Here is a 24,791-nt window from a genome sequence, read left to right as displayed (position 1 = left end):
TAGCATCCTTACAGATTAACAACTTCAGCGTTTAGTCGCAGCGAGGAAACAAAACCAAAGTGTTGCTCTCGCAACACTTTACTCGGCGAAGCCGAGCAAAGGTTGCCACAACACCTCACGTTGCCCATGCAACGTAAATCTAGTTTGTTTTCAATCAACTTCAAATTTCTTGTGATGTGTTGATAAGCTTGGCACATCTGTTTGACATGTCCAAAAACAATTTTAAACTTACAATATATAGTAGTACTAGCTGTTGGTGTGGTGCTTCGCCACACCAACACCTAGTTGGTGGAGGCGCTTCGCAAAGCCCCCCAAGCCCCCCCCCCCCCCGCGCGCGTAAGTTGTCACCCGCCATATTAGTTACGCGCTATTGTAGTTGTGTCCCTGTGTCTCATCTGTGATATATATATATATATATATATATATATATATATATATATATATATATATATATATATATATATATATATATATATATATATATATATATATATATATATATATATATATATATACATATATATATATATATATATATACATATATATATACATATATATATATATATATATATATATATATATATATATATATATATATATATATATATATATATATGTATATATATATATATATATATATATATATATATATATATATATATATATATATATATATATGTATATATATATATGTATATATATATATGTATATATATATATATATATATATATATATATATATATATATATATATATATATATATATATATATATATATATATATATATATATATATATATATATATATATATATATATATATATCAATATATACTACTTCAATATGATACTACTTCAATATAAGTCCTTTTACACTACAGTCTTTCCACTCTCCAATTCTATTCTCCAAGCATTTCCTCACGCCAACAATAAAAATCCAAACTCTAATTCAAAACAAAATAGAAAGCATAATGAAGATAAAACACACTAAATCAGAATTAAACAAATGACATTATTGCACAGTAAGTTGGAGCTCATAAATGTATCAGCTGTAACTTACCCCCAGTGATTACCCTTCGCAGTAGGCCTTAACCTAGATGAGAGAAGATCAGAGGCTTCACCAACACCACATCCAAGCTGTGAGGCTACCAGCATTTGCAAAAGGTGTGAAATACGATTCACCGTCTCTTGTCGTTTCTGCAAGATAAAATCAAAAAGATAAACAAACAAAAAACATAACAAAGTCAATTGACTCTAATAGTTTCTTACTTTTATATTAAATAAAACAACAATACAAAATTAATAAATAAGTTAAAAACTGAAAATGAACAAATCTTAAACATTAATTAAAATAATTAAATGAACAAATAAATAATGCTAGCAACATAAAATTAACTAAGTATCTGCGCACAATGTCCTTCATAGATCAATGGTGGTCAAACCAATTAAATTAAGACCTATATGTTCTAAAAATACCAAAACATGACCCCCCTCCTCACTTCAGAATGAAATCCTTACTATGAAATATCATCGACTAATTAATTGAGAAAAATAAATACCGAACCAAATTGGGCAAAATATGGAAAAAACAATGAGCTGCTCAAAGGGAAAAATACGTAAATAAGAAACGTTCATGATTTTGGGTATTTATATATTTTTACATATTGCACATATATCTTATTAAATGTTTTACATTTTACAGTTTATACTGTCTATGATTTCACATTTTTTATGGCTGCATTCCGAAAGTAATAAAATCAATATTTTTAAATTTATTTATCGAACAGATTTGCATATACATTTATTATTCTTCCCAGTATTCTCCTTGGGGCTCTACCTATTTCTTTCACCGACTCTGCTGCAAACAGTACGCACCCAGGAATGCGTCTTAGAGGACCTCTCGCGAGGTCTTTGGCATGGCTGGTATCTCTTCCACGGACGAGAAACGGGTTCCTTTCAGGTTATCCTGCTTTTTTGGAGTATTTCCAGCATATTCACGTCGTAGGCAGTGTTAATTGTCTGTTCTTGAGGAACAAATTACTTACGAGTCGCTCCCTTGCTGTCGAAAAAGACAAAGCAATTAATCAGCAATTAATTCTGATTTGCTGATTCTTGATTTTCGTGGTTTGTGAGACTTTTTATTGTGTCACGCAGAGCTTTGGCGTTTTGTTTCTGGGTTATGCTAAAAAAAACGCTATATTTACTATACATCTTAAATTTTTTTATATTTTAGCACATCCTTGCAAGCTCCGCTTTTCTTGTGGTATTATATAAAAATAAATTATTTTCAATAAAATTGCTCTACTACTACTACTACTACTACTACTACTACTACTACTACTACTACTACTACTACTACTACTACTACTACTACTACTACTACTACTACTACTACTACTACTACTACTACTACTACTACTACTACTACTACTACTACTATGGTTATTTATATTCTTAGATGTAAAATATATAATGTTTCACAATTGTTGTTCCTGTAGAAAATTGTAATTTTGGAATGATACAAAAATCAGATTAACTGAAACTACACACGAAACTGAGCACTAAAAAGCAAGAGGCCAAAATACTGCTGAAATCTCTCTATCCCATCCTTTTTAAAGTTTGTATTTTTACCAGGTACCATAAAAATTCCGAGGATTATGTCATGTTTGACATAAAAAAACACATTATATTCACTAGGCATCTTGAATTTTTTTTTATATGTTTATTTATATTCCTGGAGGAAGAACATATAATGTTTTACAATTGCTGTTCCTGTAGAAAATTGTAATTTTGGAATGATAAAAAAAAAATCAGATTAACTGAAACCACACGCAACTGAGCACTTAACAGCCAGAGACCAAAATACTGCTGAATACTCTCTATCCCATCCTTTTTAAATTTTGTATTTTTACCACATCAAACAGTTCGTGGTAACGAACTGTAGTAAGGAGCGACCCGGCTCAATAGTAAACGAAACTCTAAAAAACGGAATTTCGATACTAAAAGATATATCAAAAGAATCGGATTTTTATGCTGATTTTAAATATATAAATTTCATCAAATTTAGTCTTTGTCATCAAAAGTTACGAGCCTGAGAAAATTTGCCTTATTTTGGAAAATAGGGGGTAACACCCCCTAAACGTCATAGGATCTTAACGAAAATTACACCATCGCATTCAGCGTATCAGAGAACCCTATAGAAAAAATTCCAAGGTCCAATCTACAAGAATGTGGAATTTCGTATTTTTTGCCAGAAGACAAATCACGGGTGCGTGTTTATTTGTTTTTTTGTTTGTTTTTTTTTTTTCCCCAGGGGTCATCGTATCGACCAAGTGGTCCTAGAGTGTTGCAAGAGGGCTCATTCTAACGGAAATGAAAAGTTCTAGTGCCCTTTTTAAGTGACCAAAAAAATTGGAGGGCACCTAGGCCCCCTCCCACGCTCATTTTTTTCCCAAAGTCAACGGATCAAAATTTTGAGATAGCCATTTTGTTCCGCATAGTCGAAAACCATAATAACTATGTCTTTGGGGATGACTTACCCCCCACAGTCCCTGGGGGAGGGGCTACAAGTTACAAACTTTGACCAATGTTTACATACAGTAATGGTTACTGGGAAGTGTACCGACGTTATCAGGGGGATTTTTTTGGTTTGGGTGTGGGGTTCAGGGGAGGGGGCTATATGGGAGGATCTTTCCTTGGAGGAGTATTTCATGGGGGAAGAGAAATTCAATGAAAAGGGCGCAGGACTTTCTAGCATTACTATAAAAAAAAACAATGAAAATATAAACATGAAAAAGTTTTTTCAATTGAAAGTAAGGAGAAGCATTAAAACTTAAAACGAACAGAGATTATTACGCATATGAAGGGTTCTAAAAATACTTTAGCATAAAGAGCGAGGTATTTAGGAGGAGATAAATACTTCGCTCTTTATGCTGAAAAATTTTTAAATAATTTCAACTATTTATTCTACGGCCTTTCTCATTCAGGGGTCATTCTTAATGAATTGGGATAAAACGTAACGTAAGTTACGTCAGTTATGTACGTTTGTTACGTAAGTTAATTCTTAAGTTACGTTTTTTTTTACTAATAAAAACGTTCGTTAAAAATTAAAAGATCTAATTGCCTTTTTGAGTAACCGAAAAATTGGAGGGCAACTAGACCTCCTTCCCCACCCCTTATTTCTCAAATTCGTCTGATCAAAACTAAGAGAAAGCCATTTAGCCAAAAAAAGAATTAATATGCAAATTTCATTTTAGTAATTTATGTACGGAGAGCCAAAATCAGACATGCATTAATTCAAAAACTTTCAGAAATTAAATAAAAAAAAACAAGTTTTTTTAAATGAAAGTAAGGAGCGACATTAAAACTTAAAACGAACAGAAATTACTCCGTATACGAAAGGGGCTTTTCCTCCTCGACACCCCGCTCCTTGCGCTAAAGTTTGATTCTTTCTCGCAACTCTACTTTTTAAAACAATAAAAAACTTAGCGTAAGGAGCGGGGTGTCGAGGAGGAAAAGCCCCTTTCATATACGGAGTAATTTCTGTTCGTTTTAAGTTTTAATGTCGCTCCTTACTTTCATTTAAAAAAACTTGTTTTTTTTTTATTTAATACCATAAAAAGTCCGAGGATTATGTCTTGTTTTGCGATCTTATCCAGGCCTAATCTGGGCGTTTGGTCTTTCGGATAGAATACCCCATAGCACAGCTGCAGTTCCCTTTAAAGTTTGTGTCAACAGCATTCAAAAAAATTAAAAATTTTAATTTTAATGTATACTTTTGGATCTCAGGCCAAGCTTCTTCTAAAACGCCTACATCCTCTTAATCTCTGGACGTCAATGTTATATGCTCATTTCTAAAACATATTAACAAATATGTAATATGTTGTAAGTAACATTTTCTTTCTTGTTCAGCAGAACCTCTGGTTTTTTATGCTTAATTGTGGTAAATATAGTTCCTCTTCAGATGAAGTGTTACTGAAGTTTTGGATAAAACATTTTCTGCATATTTCCAAACCCTGTCATAATTTCTATCATAAGTTTTGGAAGCTTTTTTTTCTTTTTTAAATACTATATTTTAGACAAATTTAACAAAACCACATAATATACGGAAACTATGACAAAAGAAAGAAAAGACGAATCCAGATGCCAACTGGGCATAAAAGTTGCACCAAGAAGGTAATGTAAAGCATTGCGAGTCGAAACTCAGCTTATCAAAAATGCCTCTTCGAAAAGCACAGGAAATACGCCAAGAGAATCAGACTAATATATAAAAAAGAAAAAAACTACGGTAATGTATTAACAACAATTGTGTTCAAAAGCATTCTCTCAGCAAGCATATTTGAAATTCCTGTAAGATGTGGGAATTTCAAACAGTTCGTGGCAACGAACTGTAGTAAGGAGCGACCCGGCTCAATAGTAAACGAAACTCTAAAAAACGAAATTTTGATACTAAAAGAAACATCAAAAGAATCAGATTTTTATGCTGATTTTAAATATATAAGTTTCATAAATTTAGTCGTTGTCATCAAAAGTTACGAGCCTCAGAAAATATGCCTTATTTTGGAACATAGGGTGAAACACCCCCTAAAAGTCAAAGAATCTTAACGAAAATCACACCATCGCATTCAACGCATCCGAGAACCTTACTGTCAAAGTTTCCAAGCTCCTATCTACAAGAATGTAGAACTTCGTATTTTTTGCCAGAAGACCGATCACGGGTGCGTGTTCTTTTTTTTTCAGGGGTCACTGTATCGACCGAGTGGTCCTAGAATGTCGCAAGAGGGCTCACTCTAACGGAAATGAAAAGTTCTAGTGCCCTTTTTAAGTGACCAAAAAATTGGAGGGCACCTAGGCCCCTTCCCACGTTATTTTTTCCCTAAGTCAACGGATCAAAATAATGAGATAGCCAATTTGTTCAGCATAGTCGAAAACCTTAATAACTACGTCTTTGGAATGACTTACTCCCCCACGGTTCCCGGGGGAAGGGCTGCAAGTTACAAACTTTGACCAGTGTTTACATACCGTAATGGTTATTGAGAAGTGTACAGACGTTTTTCAGGGGGATTATTTTGGTTTGGGGGGAGTTAGGGGAGGAGGCTATGTGGGAGGATCTTTCCTTGGAGGAATACATCATGGGGGAAGAGTAATTCAGTGAAGGGGCGCAGGATTTTCAAGCATTATTATTAAAAAAAAAAACGATGGAAAAATAAATATGAACGTTTTTTCAACTGAAAGTAAGGAGCAGCATTAAAACTTAAAACGAACAGAGATTATTACGCATATGAGGGGTTCATCTCCTCCTAAATAACTCGCTCTTTACGCTAAATTATTTTTAGTAATTTCAACTATTTATATTACGGCCTTTCTGACTCAAGGGTCATTCTTAGGGAGTTGGGACAGAATTGAAGCTTTAGAGTAAAGAGTGGGGTATTAACGAGGGGAAAAACCCCCTCATATACATAATAAAATATAAGAATATAAAATTTTGTTACGTAAGTTAATTCTTAATTTACGTATATTTTTTACTAATAAAAACGTTCGTTAAAAATTAAAAGTTCTAATTGCCTTTTCAAGTAACCAAAAAATTGGAGGGCAACTAGGCCTCCTCTCCCACCCCTTTTTTCTCTAATTCGTCGGATCAAAACTAAGAGAAAGCCATGTACAAAAAAAAATTAATATGCAAATTTCATTTTAATAATTTATGTGCGGAGAGCCAAAATCAAACATGCATTAATTCTAAAACGTTCAGAAATTAAATATAAAAAAAAACTAGTTTTTTAACTGAAAGTAAGGAGCGACATTAAAACTTAAAACGAACAGAAATTACTCCGTGTATGAAAGGGGCTGTTCCCTTTTCAACGCCCCGCTCTTTACGCTTTTTTTTCTGTTTAATAAAGTAGAATTGAGAGAAAGAGTCAAACTTTGGCGTAAAGAGCGGGCGTTGAGAAGGGAACAGCCCATTTCATACACGGAGTAATTTCTGTTCGTTTTAAGTTTTAATGTCGCTCCTTACTCTCAGTTAAAAAAGCTAGTTTTTTTTTTTTTTAATACACTAATAAAACAACATTTTTTGTTGGTTTATTTTTGTCAATATCTCCATAATCCTAAAAAATCTACTGTACAATTATTAAACTTCCTCAATGTTTAAATTTTCCTAATCGTCAAAGTAAGGATTTGTTAAAACAAAATATTAATTTCAAATGAAAGAAAAGTTTTCTTACGTTGACAAGTCAAACAGTTCGTGGTAACCAACTGTAAGTAAGGAGCGACGCGGCTCAATAATAATCGAAACTCTAAGAAGCAGAGTCTTGGTAACAATAGATCAAACAGTTCGTGGTAACGAACTGTAGTAAGGAGCGACCCGGCTCAATAGTAACCAAAACTCTAAAAAATGGAATTTTGGTAGCAATAGCTACATCAAAAGAATTGCATTTTAATGCTGATTTTAAATATATAAGTTTCATCAAGGTTAGTCTTACCCATCAAAAGTTACGAGCCTGAGAAAATTTGCATTATTTTAGAAAATAGGGGGAAACACCCCCTAAAAGGCATCTTAACGAAAATCACACCATCAGATTCAACGTATCATAGAACCCTACTGTAGAAGTTTAAAGCTCCTATCTATAAAAATGTGGAATTTTATATTTTTTGCCAGAAGGCAGATCACGGATGCGTGTTTATTTGTTTGTTTGTTTTTTTGTTTTTTGTTTTTTTTTTTTTTTTTTTCCCATGGGTGATCGTATCGACCCAGTTGTCCTGGAATGTTGCGAGAGGGCTCATTCTCACGGAAATGAAAAGTTCTAGTGCCCTTTTTAAGTGACCAAAAAATTGGAGGGCACCTAGGCCCCCTCCCATGCTAATTATTTTCCCAAAGTCAACGAATCAAAATTCTGAGATAGCAATTTTATTCAGCGTAGTCGAAAAACCATATAACTATGTCTTTAGGGACGACTTACTCCCCCACAGTCCCCGTGGGAGGGGTTAAAAGTTCAAAACTTTGACCAGTGCTTACATATAGTAATGGTTATTGGGAAGTGTACAGGCGTTTTCAGGAGGATTCTATTGGTTGAAGGCAGGGGTTGAGAAGAGGGGTATATGCTGGGGGAACTTTCCATCGAGGAATTTGTCATGGGGGAAGAAAATTTCCATGAAGGGAGCGCAGGATTTACCAGCATTACTTAAAAAAACAATGAAAAAAATAAATATGAAAAAGTTTTTTCAGCTGGAAGGAAGCAGCAGCATTAAAACTTAAAACGAACAGAAATTATTACCCATATGAGGGGCTCACCTCCTCCTAATACCTCACTCTTTACGCTAAAGTATTTTTAGTAATTTCAACTATTTATTCTGCAGCTTTTGTGATTCAGGGGTCATTCTTAATGAATTGGGACAAAATTTAAGCTTTAGTGTAAAGAGCGAGGTACTGACGAGGGGGCGAACCCCCTCATATCTGTCTATCTTCTATATATATAAAAATAAGTTGTTTGTTTGTGTGTCTGTCGACTGACGACATTATAAGGATTGAGCTGTATGTCGTCATGAAGTTGTTTGTCGACTGACGTCATGTTTGTCAACTGATGAAATTACAGACCGGGACACCGGGACACAAATAACGACCGGGACACCGGGACACAGCGAATATAAATGACGACCGGGACACTCAAAGAGAAATTACAGACTGGGACACCGGGAAACAAATCACGACCGGGACACAGGGAATATAAATGACGACCGCGACACAGGGACACAACTACAACGGGGACGCCGGGGGCACAGGGAGGATATATAAATGACGACCGGGACACAGGGAATGTTTGATTAGCAATCACCATCATCAAAGCTCAAGGGCAATCATTTGAATAATGAGGTATAGATCTGAATACGGATTGTTTTTCCCATGGACAATTATATGCTGCATGTTCAAGAGTCAGTAAACCTGACAATCTACTTATATGCACAGACAATGGGACAGCGAAGAATGTTGTATATTCGCAAGTTTTACGTAGTTAAAAACATACATATATATATATATATATATATATATATATATATATATATATGTATATATATATATATATATATATATATATATATATATATATATATATATATATATATATATATATATATATATATATATATATATATATATATATATATATATATATATATATATATATATATATATATATATATATATATATATATATATATATATATATATATATATATATATATTCACAGGTGGGACACAGGGACACAACTACAATGGCATGTAACTAATATGGCGCGTAACAACTTACGCGCGCAGGGGGGCTTGGGGGCGCAAAGTGCCCCCACCAACTAGGTGTTGGGGTGGCGCGAAGCGCCACCCCAACAGCTAGTATGTAATAAAAACATGAGAATACAAAAGTTCTTTATGTTAGCTAATTTATAAGTTACGCATACCTCTTACTTATAAAAAGATTCGTAAAAAATTAAAAGTTCTAGTTGACTTTTTATTTAACCAAAAATCGGAGGGCAACTAGGCTTCCTCCCCCGCTCTTTTTTCTCAAAATCATTCGATCAAAATTATGAGAAAGCCATATAGCAAAAAAAAAAACAATATACAAATTTCGTTTTAATTATTCCTCTGCGGAGAATCAAAATATGCATTGATTCAAAAACGTTCAGAAATTAAATAAAAAAAACAAGTTTTTTATAAATGAAAGTAAGGAGCGACATTAAAACTTAAAACGAACAGAAATTACTCCGTATATGAAAGGGGCTTTTCCTTCTCAACACCCCGCTCTTTGCGCTAAAGTTTTTTACTCTTTTAAAATGCAGAGTTAAGAGAAAGAGTCAAACTTTAGCGTAAAGAGCGGGGCGTTGAGAAGGAAAAGCCCCTTTCATATACGGAGTAATTTCTGTTCGTTTTAAGTTTCAATGTCGCTCCTTACTTCCATCTAAAAAAAAAACTTGTTTTTTTTTATTTAATACATCAAAAGAATTGAATTTTAATGCTTACTCAGAATATATAAAATCCACCAAGTTTAATGTTACCCATCAGAAGTTACGAGCCTGAGAAAATTTGCCCAATTTTTTGAAAAAGAGGGAAACCCCCAAATCATCAAGTGATCTTAATGAAAATTAAACCATCAGATTCAGCATCAGATTCCATCAGATTCAGTGAACCTGACTAGAGAGGTTTCAATCTCCTATATACAAAAATGTGGAATTTTGCACTTTTAACCAAAAGCAAGATGCGTTTTTTTTCCATGGGGTGATCATGTCGAACCAGTTATCCTAGAAGATCGGGAGATGGCTCATTTAATCGGAAATCAAAGGTTCTAGTGTCCTTTTTAAGTGATCAAAAATGTTGGAGGGCAGCAAGCCCCCTCCCACGCCAATTCCTTCTCAAAGTCTTCGGATCAAAATTTTTAGATATCCATTTTGATCAGCATAGTCGAAAGACCTAATAACAATGTTTTTAGGGATGACTTAACCCCCCACAGGCCCTTGGGGAAGGGGTATAAGCTTTGAAACAAAAACAACTTAAAAAAATAGGGAAATCTATTTTCCAAGAAAGTGAAACACTCCCAAATCATCAAGTGATCTTAATGAAAATTAAACCGTTAGATTCAGTATATCAGTGAACCTGACTAGAGAGGTTTCAAGCTCCTATATACAAAAATGGGGAATTTAGCATTTTTAGCCAGAAGCAAGATGCGTTTTTCCCATGGGGTGATCATCTCGAACCAGTTATCCTAGAAGATCGGGAGACGGCAAAATGTTGGAGTGCAGCAAACTCCCTCCCATGCCAATTTTTTCTCAAAGTCTTCCAATCAAAATTTTGAGATAGCCATTTTGTTCAACATAGTTGAAAGACCAAATAACAATGTTTTTGGGGATGACTTGACCCCCCACAGGCCCCTGGGGAAGGGGTATAAGCTTTGAAACAAAAACAACTTTAAAAAAAATAGGGAAATCTTTTTTCCAAGAGAGTGAAACACCCCCAAATCATCAAGTGATCTTAATGAAAATTGAACCATCAGATTCAGCTAACCCAATTATATAGAGGTTTCAAGCTCCTATATACAAAAATGTGGAAATTTGCATTTTTAGTCAGAAGCAAGATGCGTGTTTTTCAGGGGGTGATCATGTCTAACCAGTTATCCTAGAAGATCGGGAGATGGCTCATTTGATCGGAAATCAAAAGTTCTAGTGTTTTTTTTTAAGTCATCAAAATGTTGAAGACAGCTAGCCCCCTTCCATGCCATAAAATTTTTAGATAGCCATGTTGTTCAGCATAGTCGAAATACCTAATAACAATGTTTTTGAGAATGATTTAACCCCCCGGAGGCCCCAGGGGAAGGAGTTGAAGCTATCCAACAAAAACAACTTAGAAAAAATAGGGAAATTGGTTTTCCAAGAAAGTGGATTTCAATTCAGTGGATATTTTAAAGTTATTTTTATTTGATATGGAAAGGCAGTGTGGTCTTCATCGCTATTTAAGTATAAGCTATGAACTTTATCCATTATATACGTATTGTATTAATTAATTGGGAGAGTGTATAGATATTTTTAAGGGGAGGGATATTCTGGCGGGGAGGGTTACGCTGGAGGAGTTTTTCATGGAGAATTTTTTCATAGAGGAAGGGATTTTCCCTGGATTGGGAGCTGGACTTCTCTGTATTGTTTAAAAAATGATCAGAAATTGAATAAAAACAAGTTTTTTCAACTGAAAGTAAGGAGCATTATTAAAACTTAAAACGAACAGAAACTATTACAAATATGAGTGGGTTGCTCCCTCCTCAATACCTCATTCTTTACGCTAAAGCTTTCTTAGAATTTTAAAGTTTATTATTCTTATTTTTGTTTCGTAAGTCATTCTTAAATAATTGGGCCAAAAATCAAACTTTAGCATAAAGAGCGAGGTATTGAGGAGGGGGCATAGCTGTAATAATTTTTACTCGTTTTAAGTTTTAATGTTACTCCTTACTTTCAGTTGGAAAAACTTGTTTTTTTATTTAATAATAGGTTAGGACCTTTTGACACGCACTGTTAGATCAGCTTTTACTTTTCATTAAGTCGGTCAATTAGACTAGAATTGATCTAACTATCCTTGAATTGGGCAAACATGATCCGAACAATTCGGATAATATAAAGCCCCATCTCAAATATTTTCCTATTCTTTGGCAATTCACGTTCAAATCACGCCGTGAGAAATTGGACTCCATTCATTCTTAAGCTCTATAGACTATTGGTGGATCAATAATTTCTTTATCATTTCCATGATTTTAATGGTGATCGTATGAAATGAATTTCTTTCAGTATATTACCGATCAAATGTCTCGCTATTTTACTCAACAGTTGTGACAAGTAGAAGAAATATTCCTTTTTTTTACGAAATAATTTATGGTACAAAATATTCAAATCTTTCAAATTTTCAAATATTTTTCAACAAATTTTCTTTGACAAAATTTTCTCATACTCATCAAGCTAAAAAGATGGTCTTCTTTCTCATGATGAATATACAGTCTGGAAAACTTTTTCTCTGGGGCTGATGACAAAGTCTTCTAAATCCTACTATATTTAACGTCGTAAAAGCAAGTGGTAGTAGTTTCTTAAAAAGTCATACTTCTGATGCATTGAAGTTTTTTGGGAATTAATCTGCGGACTATATAATTAAGGGTGATGACTATTTTAACACTATGCCAAGTAACTGACACGGACAAGTTAGTCTAGCTCCAACTAGAATGTGCTTTCGAGCTCTCACAAGGATCCCTTCCCTTTTTCAAGAAGAATGGCCTCTTGTGAGCCAGGATATTGTTGAACTTGATTACGCTTTCAGGAATAGATTTATAGTAAAAATCAACTCAGGGGAAGGTGATTACAAGTTCAGACTTATCGCTGTTCCTTGCTTATAAGAACTAAATATTTTTTTAGTATTGGTGTAACATTTGTAAATAAAACAAGATTGCCTTAGAACCTGGCGCAATCCAAGGAAACAAACACTGCCAAGACTGAAGAAGCAGACACAGTCCATCTATGAGAGGCAGAACTTAAGCATATGAAGAAGCAGAACGATAACATTTTTTCTAGGTTAAGATCGTAAAGGCCAATCTGAAAACATATTTCAATGGCATAATTTGGTCATATATCCTTCTCTGAAGGTCTAATTGATCTAGGATCTATTTATCAATATACCTTTGTTGTTAGGGTATATACCTTTGTACAATATACAACAATTTACCTTTTAAACGATAACAACAAAACAAAATACCTTTTGGGGGATGTAACCTTTGGAGATAACAACAACATACATTTGTTGTAAGGTATATTTATCAATATACCTTTGTTGTTGTTTGCGTTGCATATATGTCTAGTTTGGTTTTTCCCAGCGACTAATTGGTAATATTTTGGAATTAATGAACAATCTTCCATATCGATCAGTCTAATAGATGGTGAATAGCTTATTGTCAGAGGAGTATTGGCAGTACCCTCATAAACCTTCCCTGTTTTCTTGTATCTAGTCTCAAAAGTTGATCTTATCGATAGTGCCATCTTTAATACAGCGTGGGCAATTTTAAATCCTTGAGGTGAAAGCACTGCCAATTTAAAGAGATTAAACCACTGCTTCAGATTAAATTGAATTAAAATGGAATAGTTGTGGGCATCAAGTCATGGCTAATTGTAGAAAAAGCCAAGAGAGACAGTCCAATTGAATGAGAAGGAAAACCTGGCATTAATTCCCCCCCCCTTCATTGCCGACGTTACCATCTCCCACTTATGCTACACCTCTCATGTCACTCCACAATTCCAAATTAGAGTCAATCTGTTGGAGGTTCTACCAGAGGATTCACTGTTCATCAGGCTCGGTTGGGCAAAAATGTTGGAAAATTATCCAATATATTTAGTCTTAGGCAGGTTGAACCAAGAATTTAGAATTGAAACATGAGACCAATAATTTCGCCTAGAATCAGAGGCAAAAAAGCATCTAAAGTCAAATATGGGCCATTCTACAATGAGCGTCAAGCAAGGCAATTGATTCAATTTATAAACTTAAACATTTGCTAGACTAATAAAAAAGTTAATTTAATGTTAGTTGAAGACCAAGTTAGACTGAAATTGCAAAGAGGAATAAGAGTCCAATCCAAAGCCTGAAGTTATATTACTTGAAGTCTTGAAATTTGCCACAGCGACTTGAACTGATATACAACGAATGATGCCAATGAAACTAGGTTGAGAGACTCTAACCAAAAGTGCTTTTACAGCTCCATTAAAACTTTGAAAGACTTAATTGGAGCTAGAAAATTCCCAGTAAACAAAGAATAACTTTCCTTTTTTCCTTTTTTTTAATAAAAAGAACAAAATTACAATTTCCGGGGTCATCAGCATTACGTAGTACCCGTTATTAGTTGTGTCGATTACAATAGGCGACGTGACCATTGTTGAATTTTTTGCAAAATGTGTTATTTAAGAGAAAAAAAGTGTTTTTTTAGTTTCGAAAACTAGCACCACCCCTCGCCTGAGTATTAACGCTTATATTCATAATCAGTGCTATCGATTATCCCGTTTTCCGTCGTCAAATTTTCTGCTGCTCACTGATCACCTACTAGTCACATTTTCAGCAAGTGGCTCCCGGACTAGAATGCAAAAGATGTCTCTTTTTCGTGCAGCTGCGTCTAATAGAACAATAGAAACGTGGCATTTTCAAAAAACTCTCAGAATAAAAAAATACTTCTTAGTGTGGCGGAAATTATCTCTAATAACAACCCACTCCCTGGAAATGGTTGCTAGGGTTCGCACCTTTCTTTAATTCATGGTTATTTGTTTCTAAATCCCATTCTTTAATTTAGATTTTGGTCATTAATTCATTGTTTTATTTTTTAGTTTGTTGTGTTTTAATTGTTTTTTCTGTGTTTTAAAAATGCTTGTAAATACGATTTTATTAATAAAATTTGTATGTACAAAAGCCTTAATTCTTTAGATTGTTTGTTCCAGGATAAAACTTCAATACGTAATCATTTACGCAATGAAATACCTAAGGCCAATGCTACACAAAATTTTATTGATTAAATAGCTATCTCAACTATCTAAATCTCAAGTCAAGATCTCGTTAGAAAATTAATAACGCTGTAATAGGCAGATGGATATTGAATAGAGAAGAAATAAATAGCATTGGGATGCTTGTGCTTTCATGTGGAAAGGAATGGAAACATGCGAATCATTTAATCGTTCTAGTATGCAGGAACACGGGATTCTCTTTGCGTGCAATAGATTATGATGTAGAAAGTATAACCCGAATGAAAATATCATAAATAGGTTGCTGGTGCAGATGGTTAAAGCCCTGACCTGGTCATTGGGGAAATCTCTAGTCTTCTTTTCGAATCCTAATGGGGATAAAAAATACTTAGATTATAAAGGTTCCTTGAGAAAAAAGCCGTAAAAGAAAATGAAATCTCTTAAAATGTTACGTAACATCCCACATGTTCATTGTCATTGCGTAACACCCCAAGTGTGGTTTCTCCTCAGTTACAAGCGGGGATTCTCCACGAGTGAAGAAACAAGTCACGTGTGAATGCGTCATCCTTAATACTGGTAAACATTCCCTATTACGTAAGAACTAAAGAAATCATGAAAAACATCTTGAATAAAAAAGTCTTATAAACGTCTTGAAATGTCTTGAAACGTCTTGAAAAGACATCTTGAAAAAAAAAATGTTTTAAAAAAGTTTTGAAATGTCTTGAAAAACGTCTCGAAGAAAAATCTTTTTTAAACGTCTTGAAATGTTTTGAAACGTCTTGAAAACGTTTTGAAGAAAAAAGCCTTAATAAAACTCCCCCTCTTGATTAGTGGACTCTTACAAGTCCTATTACGCAACAACCAAAAGTAAACTATGGTGTAACACCCTAACCCTAATACATAACAGCCAAAGAAAACAGGATTTGGCAGAGGCTCTTTTAGAAAACATTCCCTATGATGTAGGTGTACTTTACCGTTACAGGTACGCTATAGTGTCGCGTAAGACCCAAGTGTGTGCCACTCCCTCTCAGCTACAGCCGGGACTTCCCCGCTTGACTAGTAGATTCTAACAAACCCTATGATATATCACCCAAACCCTATTACATAACAACCAAAGAAAAAAAAACTCAATGATGTAACACCCAAACGTTATTACATAACAACCGAAAGTAAACCCTGCATATTCCGTAGTTAACGCCTGCATCTTTTAGAAAACATTCTCTATTACGTAAGAGACACTTGCATCTCGAATACGTTTAAATACTGTCTAGACCGTGGTTCAAAGGGGGTGGGCTGTTGTCGGACCTGGAACCCCGTCATTACTCTTGTCTCACGCTAAGCTAAAAGAGATTAACAAAAAAAACGGTTTGCCATCGATTTTTACACAGCGTAAACTTAAGTGAGAGGTGTATAATACACAAGTATCAAAATTTCTCCCCCTACGGAAAATAAAAAAAACGAAAGTCAAATAAAATTAACAAATTTGGAAAGCCTTATTTTCCACGGGGAAGTATTTTTCACGGAGGCTATTTTCCTGGGGTCATTCTTCCCAGGGGGTATTTTCAGGGGGAGGTAAACACCGGGGGGTTAAACACCGAGGAGTAAACGCCAATAACCTTATTAATAATACTTACCTCATGCTTACCTCAAAAAACTCTGACCCCGGTCATCACTAGACCTCATTTTATTTTTAAGGTAAGATAAGAATCATCATCAAAGTACAGTATGTGTCTTCTATTAATAAATAAAAAAACAAGTTTTTTTAACTAAAAGTAAGGAACGACATTAAAATTTAAAACAAACAGAAATTACTTCGTATATGAAAGGGGCTGCTACCTCATCAACGCCCCGCTCTTTACGCTAAGGTTTGACTTCTTCTCCCAACTCTTCTTTTTAAAACAGTAAAAAACTTAAGCGTAAAGAGCGGGGCATTGATGAGGAAGCAGCCCCTTTATATACGAAGTAATTTCTGTTCGTTTTAAGTTTTAAGTTATGTCGCTCCTTACTTTCAGTTTTAAAAAAACTTGTTTTTTTTTTATTTAATTTCTGAACGTTTTTGAATCAATGCATAATTTGATTTTGGCTCTCCGCAGAGGAATAATTAAAACGAAATTTGCATATTTATTTTTTTTGGCTAAATGGCTTTCTCATAGTTTTGATCGAATATTTTGAGAGAAAAAAGAGCGGGAGAGGAAGCCTAGATGCCCTGCGATTTTTTGGTTACTCAAAAGGCAACTAGAACTTTCAATTTTTTACGAATGGAGGGGACTGTGGGGGAGTAAGTCTTCCCCAAAGAAATAGTTATAAGGTTTTTCGACTACACTGAATAAAATAGCTATCTCAGAATTTTGATCCGTTGACTTAGGGAAAATAATTAGCGTGGGAGGGGCCTAGGTGCCCTCCAATTTTTTTGGTCACTTAAAAAGGGCACTAGAACTTTTCATTTCCGTTAGAATGAGCCCTCTCGCAACATTCTAGGACCATTGGGTCGATACGATCACTCCTGGAAAAAAACCCAAACAAATAAACACGCATCCGTGATCTGCCTTCTGGCAAAAAATACAAAATTCCACATTTTTGTAGATAGGAGCTTGAAACTCCTACAGTAGAGTTCTCTGATTCGCTGAATCTGGCGGTGTGATTTTCGTTAAGATTCTATGACTTTTAGGGGGTGTTTCCCCTATTTTCTAAAATACGGGAAATTTTCTCAGGCTCGTAACTTTTGATGGGTAAGACTAAACTTGATGAAACTTATATATTTAAAATTAGCATTAAAATGTGATTCTTTTGGTATAGATATCGGTATCAAATTCCATTTTTTAGAGTTTTGGTTACTATTCAGTCGGGTCGCTCCTTCCTACAGTTCGTTACCACGAACTGTTTGATGATAAACGTGAAAGGACTGCTTGAAAAATCTGACTTATGTTTTATGTCTAGAACGACTTAACTAAATTGTTAAGAACAATACAAAACAATTTATGCTTTTTTAAGAAAACAATGCGATTTTACGCAATTAAGCTGATTTTTCGTAAAAGTACTTGAAGAAAACGCAGGTTCACAAGAACGAAACATTTCGAGAAAATGCACCTAGAAATCACAGCAGGGTCTGAAAAATTGATATGGACAAATTAATTTTACCTGCGAGATACATTTCCAAGGTCAATTTATTTATGTTACCGCCCTGGTGTCCAGACATCAAATAAAATCATTATTTTATCTGTGAGGTTCAACTGCAATTACTGCGAGACATTTTATTTCAAATTTTGCTTTGCTCCTTTGATTTTTTTACAATTCGTCGGCATTCAAAAGTAACCTTTATTTCCAAATCCCCTACTTGTCTTTGGCAAGGAACATATGTTATTCAAAGCGGCAGTTTTCCGAAAAACGTAGAAAGTGGAATAAAGGGTAAGACCTTTACCTAAGAAGTGCATTTCGAAATACCACAGTTTATAGCAATGAGAATATTAACGACGCCACCAGTCTGATCTACTTATGATAAATTTTATCTTTAATACATTATTTATTATACCAAGGTATTATTATCCCTGGTATTATTATACCTTTATTATACCAATTTAACCAAGCAAGGTATTATTTAACCAAGCACAACATTGCACAAATTTTTGAGGGGATAACATTATAGGTATGAGCATACATGTTTATAAATTCCCAGAACGACAACCGAAGTAAAAAAAAAAATAAAAAAAAATGAAAATTAACTGGTTAAAAAAAAGGCAGGCAGACTTAAAGACAATCTAGTATATAGTCTTGAAATAAAATAAAACAGGAAATTATATATAGCTTAAGGCCTCAAAATGAAAAACAAAAAGCATGATTAAAAGTAATCTAGTACTCAGTTATGAAATGAAATAACAATGAAAATCATACAAATAAGTATTAACGACACTTACATTCCCTTCTAAGCCAAGCATGATAGCATATTCATGTTTTCTCGACGTCATTTACAACTTTGATATTCGATTAATAAATGAGGACACCAAAAACAATATACTAATTTTACTCACCTCGCCCACTGGCTTTCCTCTTCCCCTTCCTTTTGAAGATGTTTCCCCTGTTTTCGTTTTTGAACCAAAGCCTTTCGAAGGGGCAGTAACTACGGCAGGAACAGCGCCATGAACCGGGCACGTACAAGAACACTTACAAGATGTGTATTCTTCACCACCTGTTAAAAGTCAGAGAGTGATATTGTGCAGGAAAAGATTTAGGGACTGTTGCTATTTCCCCCTAAATACTTCGCACCTTGTCACTCTTCAATGGCAACTTGAAGTAGCCCCTATTATTATGATACAATAGACAGAGAGAAAGAATTCAATATAGTATCCCCTCTTTTACAATAATAAAGTGAAAATATTGATGAAAATTATTTGTTAACTGTTTTTCTTTTCTTTGCTAGTATGTCTAAGCATTGTGTAAGCATGGCTTTCTTTTACTATTTAATCAAGATTTTACATAATTATTTAATTATTTTTACATTATTATTTGTCACCATATTATTACATTATTACATCATTGCACCATTATTACATCATTATTACAATATTGATTATTAGCACATTATACGTTATTATTCAATTAAGGTTTTACATATTTCGGTTTTTTTTTGCATCTATTTTAATATTTCTTGTCGACCTCTTTTTTTTACATGAAACGCAATTCCAGCACAGTTTATTTATTGTCATTTCTGAGAATAGACTTCATTTCACCTTGCAAAAAATATTAATAAAAGAATGTTGATTCAAAAATACAAAAAGATTAGCTACAAAAATATTAATAACCATGAAAATTTCATCCACAAATAATAGAAAAGCGGGTTTATCAGATGCCCAACAATATGCAACATTTTGCAAATATAAAAAAAAAAAAAAAATAAGAGGTTTCATTTCTTTGCATTTTTTCACAGAAACTACTCATCAGCCTCAACATTTGCACTGGTTTTAACCACAATAAAAGTCTATCACTGAAAAAAATGAGCAAATTTGATTAAATAAACAATTCTATTAGAATAATCTCGTGCATGAAATTATTACGGTGAAAGAACACGTGTTAAATATCTAAAGTGGCTCTTGTTTTCAGCAAGGAACGAATTTTGCTTGTTCTTAACCTCAAGGTCAACGAATAAATGACGTACAAATTTTTCAGTTAAAAATACAGGTAAGAGCATATATATTTAAAAATCCCTAAAAAGACCATTGAATTTAAAAAAAAAGAACATAACAGCTCAAAAATAATAACAAAGACAAAAAACAGACTTAAATATAATCTAGTATAGCCAAAAATCTTGAAATGAAAAAAACAAATAAAATCAAACAAAATCAAATTATAAACAAAATCAAGATACAATTATGAAAACCTTAAAAGCAAACTAAAAAATATAAGGCACATGAGTTGCCTTACATACCGAAAATTACTTCGGTTAATATTATAGGTACAAGCATATATGCATAAAATCCCAAAAAGGACAGTCCAAGCACAAAAAAATAAAACATTAACACCTCAAAAAAGGCATACTTGAAATTAGTCTAGTATACAGTCCTGAAATAAACATAAGAAAATCATACATTAAAAAAATAATAAACCTTACAAACAAACTAAGAGTAATAAGGTAAATTTTGGAGGGGATAATATTATAGATATGAGCATACATGTTTAAAAATTCCCAGAATGACAATCGAAAAAAAAGATGAAAATTAACTGGTTAAAAAAAAAGAAAAGAAGCAGACTTAAAGACAATCTAGTATATAGCCTTAAAATAAAATAAAAAAGGAAATCATATAAGCAAAATAGCTTAAGGCCTCCAAATGAAAAAAGCATGATTAAAAGTAATCTAGTACACAGTTATGAAATAAAATAACCATGAAAATCATACAAATAAGCAAAATTATTACAAACCTGACAAGCTAAGAATCGTGAGCAAATGAGAATGAGTCAAGCTGAAAAAAGCAGCAACAGCTTGTGCAACATTTAAGCCTTAAGTATACCTTGTAAGTATTCAATAAACCTTTCCAAATCAGTGACCTGAGTTCTCAGTTGAGAAAGAAGTTGGTCTTTCACCTTTAACGGATCCACCAGCTAAAAATGATTCACAAACATTGGTTAGTAACCGAAAAATATTAGTAGAATTCGTATTATATATATCTAGTGCCAGCCAGAAATAAAAGATAGAAAGAGTACACAGAGAAAAGAAACACAACCAGGGCGATATCCCATAAGCAAATCATTAGCTAGAATAACGATTTAAGAAATGTTAACTGTTATTACGATTTATGTTGATAAAATGTCTATCGTGAATGTAAATCTTCGAACATGAAATTTAAATCTTTGAAAGAACTAAAAATCAAAATCAACCAGCCCAAAATTCATTTGCAAAAGACTAAATTTTGAAACATCAAATCAATTTATTCTAAAAGCCAAAAAATGGGGCAAAAAAAACCGATAGAATGCACAACCCATATAAATTGCAAAAATGGTTATTGTTATTATATTAATATTTCGATTTAACAAATTCCTATTTTTTTGTAGCATTCGCCCAACTTATAAATTGACATTCTGAAGTCTGAAACGCATTTCTCACTCACTTAGGTAAGCTTGAATAACTATTTTCTGTAAACCAAATTCTATATTAATAAGCCTCAGAAAAGTTTATTGGTTTCGGGGACGTGCTTGCCCCTAGATTTTGAAACATAGCTGTTTTGTATGTCCTTCTGAAAGTGTATTTTTTGGTAATTTTGTTGAGAAAAAAAAAACAGAAGTACACTTCCCCAGATTTTGAAAGCTACATTTCGCACCACTTTACATCTTGGAAAATTGACAACAGGGATTGGTCTGTATAATTCCTTCTAAGAACCGAATAAAAATTATTATTATTAATATAGTTTTCATTGTAACTATTACTAAATTACAATTTATGAACTAGACTGCTCACTTATTCCTCTCGCATATATTAGTATACTGGTAAAGTATAAAAAAAAAGACAAGAGAAAAATAAGCAATCAACAACAGAAACTAGGAAAAAGGCAATGGTGAAGCGACAAACGCGCATGCACCATAACTGAGGATTTGCTATGCCGTATCTTTAATTTCAAAATTCTGCAAACTAAGATTAGAATATTGGAAACTACAGTGATTACAGTGGTAAAATATGACTCTGAAGCATGGGCGCTCCGAAAAGCGGATAGAAATTTACTAGATGTTTTCCAGAGAAATTACCTATGGATTGTTCTGGGTACCCGGCTGACTGACCGTACTTATAAACAGCAGGTTGTACGAATATTGAAGTTCAATCCCACTTTCTAGGGCTATAATGAAAGAAAGGTTGAGATGGCTAGGCCACGTTCTGCGGATGAAGGATGACAGATTGGCGAAGTTTGTCCTTTTTGGCCAACCGTCTGGAACTACATGGAAAGTAGGTCGTCCTCGTCTGAGGTGGGAGGATACCATAAATAAAGATTTAAAGGAAATGGGAACTTCCTGGGAGGGTGTAAAGAGGGAGGCTTTGAACAGATTAGGTTAGAGGAGGAGTGTACGTAGCTGTGTTGGCCTCAGGCGGCTTAGTGCTGCGGTGAGTTATTATTATTATTATTAGTAGTAGTAGCATTTACTAAATAACTGACATTATTATTGAAAGGTCATGTAATTTGAAAGACATTCTTCTAATTGTTGCAAGTTTGGGGCTTTTTTTTAAATCAAAAGACAAAACAAAAGTAAGTGAATATAGCAAAGTGAATTGGACTTTCGGTACTTTTGTTTAGAACACAATTATTATCAGCATCAAGAATGACTGCTATTCCTAGATTACTATTATTTATTAAATAATATTAAAAAAATTATTACAACGACATTAAAATAGGGCTGTATAGATGCTTAAAATTATTCTTAGAACAGCCTATAATTACTTCCTTTAAGAGTTACCGACTATAATGTCCTTATCTCTTCTTTTGAAAAGTATTATTTCTTTTGTCTTATTTTCTATTGTTTCTGTTCGGTGCGGATAATAACGGGAATGTTCAAGTTAGGAAGAAGGAGAGGAAATCCCCTTAGGCAATGATTGGCTATTAGTGCAATCTATTTGTGGGCTAATTTATAAAATGGAGAAGAATAATGTGCTCCGTCAACTAGGAATGAAATGCACATCCAAGTTTTCTCCAACGAAAAAGACGCAAGAAGTCTTCGTAGATAGTCTTCGTGTTTATTCAAAGTTTATTATGGTAGCTATTCAGTGCTTCAGCCGTTTGCGGGGTTACATTGGGAACGAATGACTTTTCAATTATATCTCCAATTCTAGACAGCGACTTGGCTAGGGGTGAGGGGACATACCGGGTAGAGATTCCTTCCAAAACATGAATTGTTGTACAGAAATATTTACTGCTGTTTTTTAGCATATCTTTAGAGTAATTGTCGTCCTAACTCCTAAGAATATAGCCCAGATGTGGCCTCTCATTTTGGAGGAAATTAGCAATTAGCGCAATACAATTAATTTCATTCCATTTTTCGCTGTAATATCCTATTTGGACAATTTTTGAGCAGACTTTCAAAATTAGTAACTCTCAAAGACTCATTTAGTAACCTAGCCAAACTGCGTCAAAATATGCAACCAATACTTTCTAATCTGATGCGTAAAGAAAAGAAAAAAAAGCACATAATGTAAAAGAAAATAAAGAACGTTAATAAAAGAAAAATCAAATATATAGCTTGATATTTCAGCTAGACAGAAGGGTTTTTTTTTCATAGGCGAAAATTTATATGAACCCTTGTAAAGAATTTAGAGTAAACATGTTCAAATGCAATAGAACTTACATATCCGGATCAACCGTAATAATCTTTTAAAAAGTCAGACCATCACTCAAAGAAAAAAAGCTCATAGGTTGTTCCGGGTTGTTTTACCCCAATTTTTGGGGTAACATTCCCTAACAAACCGTAACATTCTATCGGTTTGTTTTACCCCATTTTTTATAAAATATTCATAAAATAAAGAACCTTAAGAAAAGGAAAATCAAATTAGGCGGAAGCAATTAAGTTTTGACAGCTGAAGAGAAGGACCCCTTCAGAAATCAATTCTTCCTCGTAGAGACACACACAAAAAAAAAGATACAAATACATTGCAGCTCTCAAAGAATGTGACAATGAGTTTAAAACCTAACCGTTAAAGGCTAAAAAATGCTACCGTGAATAACGACAAATTGTGTTTCTATTTTCCTTTACACCATTAATAAAAAGAAAAATTACATTAAATACAATGTCTTCCTAAAAGGCTTCTCCGAAAAAGGAGAGTTATTAAAGCTCAGCGTTATAGTAGAAGCATTAAAAAATCTAGCTTTTCAAGTTTATTAGAAAAGGGATGCAATAAAGAATAATGGTTGAACGCAGATTTACCGTCTACAGGTCGTGAACTTCGGACATGTTTGTATTTGTGTTTAAAGTGAAGACCGTTCCAGAGGGTCTTAGAAAATAAGGGAGGAAAATTTTAAGAAAACAAACTACTTTCATTAAATCATAGCTTTTATAATTTTGTTGAACCTCCTAGGGGTCAATAATTACAAAAACTCAATATGCTACAAATTCTGTTACAAAAATACACATACAAATAATTTGACATCCCTAAAAAAATATTTTCTATATGACTATAATTACGAGAAATTAGACAAAATTGTATATAACCTATATATAATATAATTATATAAAAAGCTAAAAATATTCTTTCCCTATTTCTTTTATGGAGATCGCTGAACTAGTTAAAAAAAATAGTACCCAATTGACTTTTTATCTT

General features: G+C 33.6%; 1 protein-coding gene across 3 annotated transcripts in view; it reads right to left on the bottom strand.

The window, feature by feature from the left end:
* The window catches only part of LOC136026636 (RUN domain-containing protein 1-like), a 169,177-nt gene that overhangs the window by 50,891 nt on the left and 93,495 nt on the right, over positions 1 to 24,791 (bottom strand). For all 3 annotated transcript variants that reach the window (XM_065703370.1, XM_065703383.1, XM_065703379.1), the window contains exons 6-8: positions 21,007 to 21,097; positions 19,033 to 19,190; positions 1,062 to 1,198 (exon numbers count right to left, since the gene is read on the bottom strand). In XM_065703370.1, coding sequence (XP_065559442.1) covers positions 1,062 to 1,198; positions 19,033 to 19,190; positions 21,007 to 21,097 — 386 coding nt within the window. The remainder of the gene's footprint in view (positions 1 to 1,061; positions 1,199 to 19,032; positions 19,191 to 21,006; positions 21,098 to 24,791) is intronic.

The sequence above is a fragment of the Artemia franciscana genome, chromosome 1 (genome assembly GCF_032884065.1).
Source record: "Artemia franciscana chromosome 1, ASM3288406v1, whole genome shotgun sequence".
Taxonomy (NCBI): domain Eukaryota; kingdom Metazoa; phylum Arthropoda; class Branchiopoda; order Anostraca; family Artemiidae; genus Artemia; species Artemia franciscana.
This window is presented reverse-complemented; position numbering and strand designations above follow the sequence as displayed.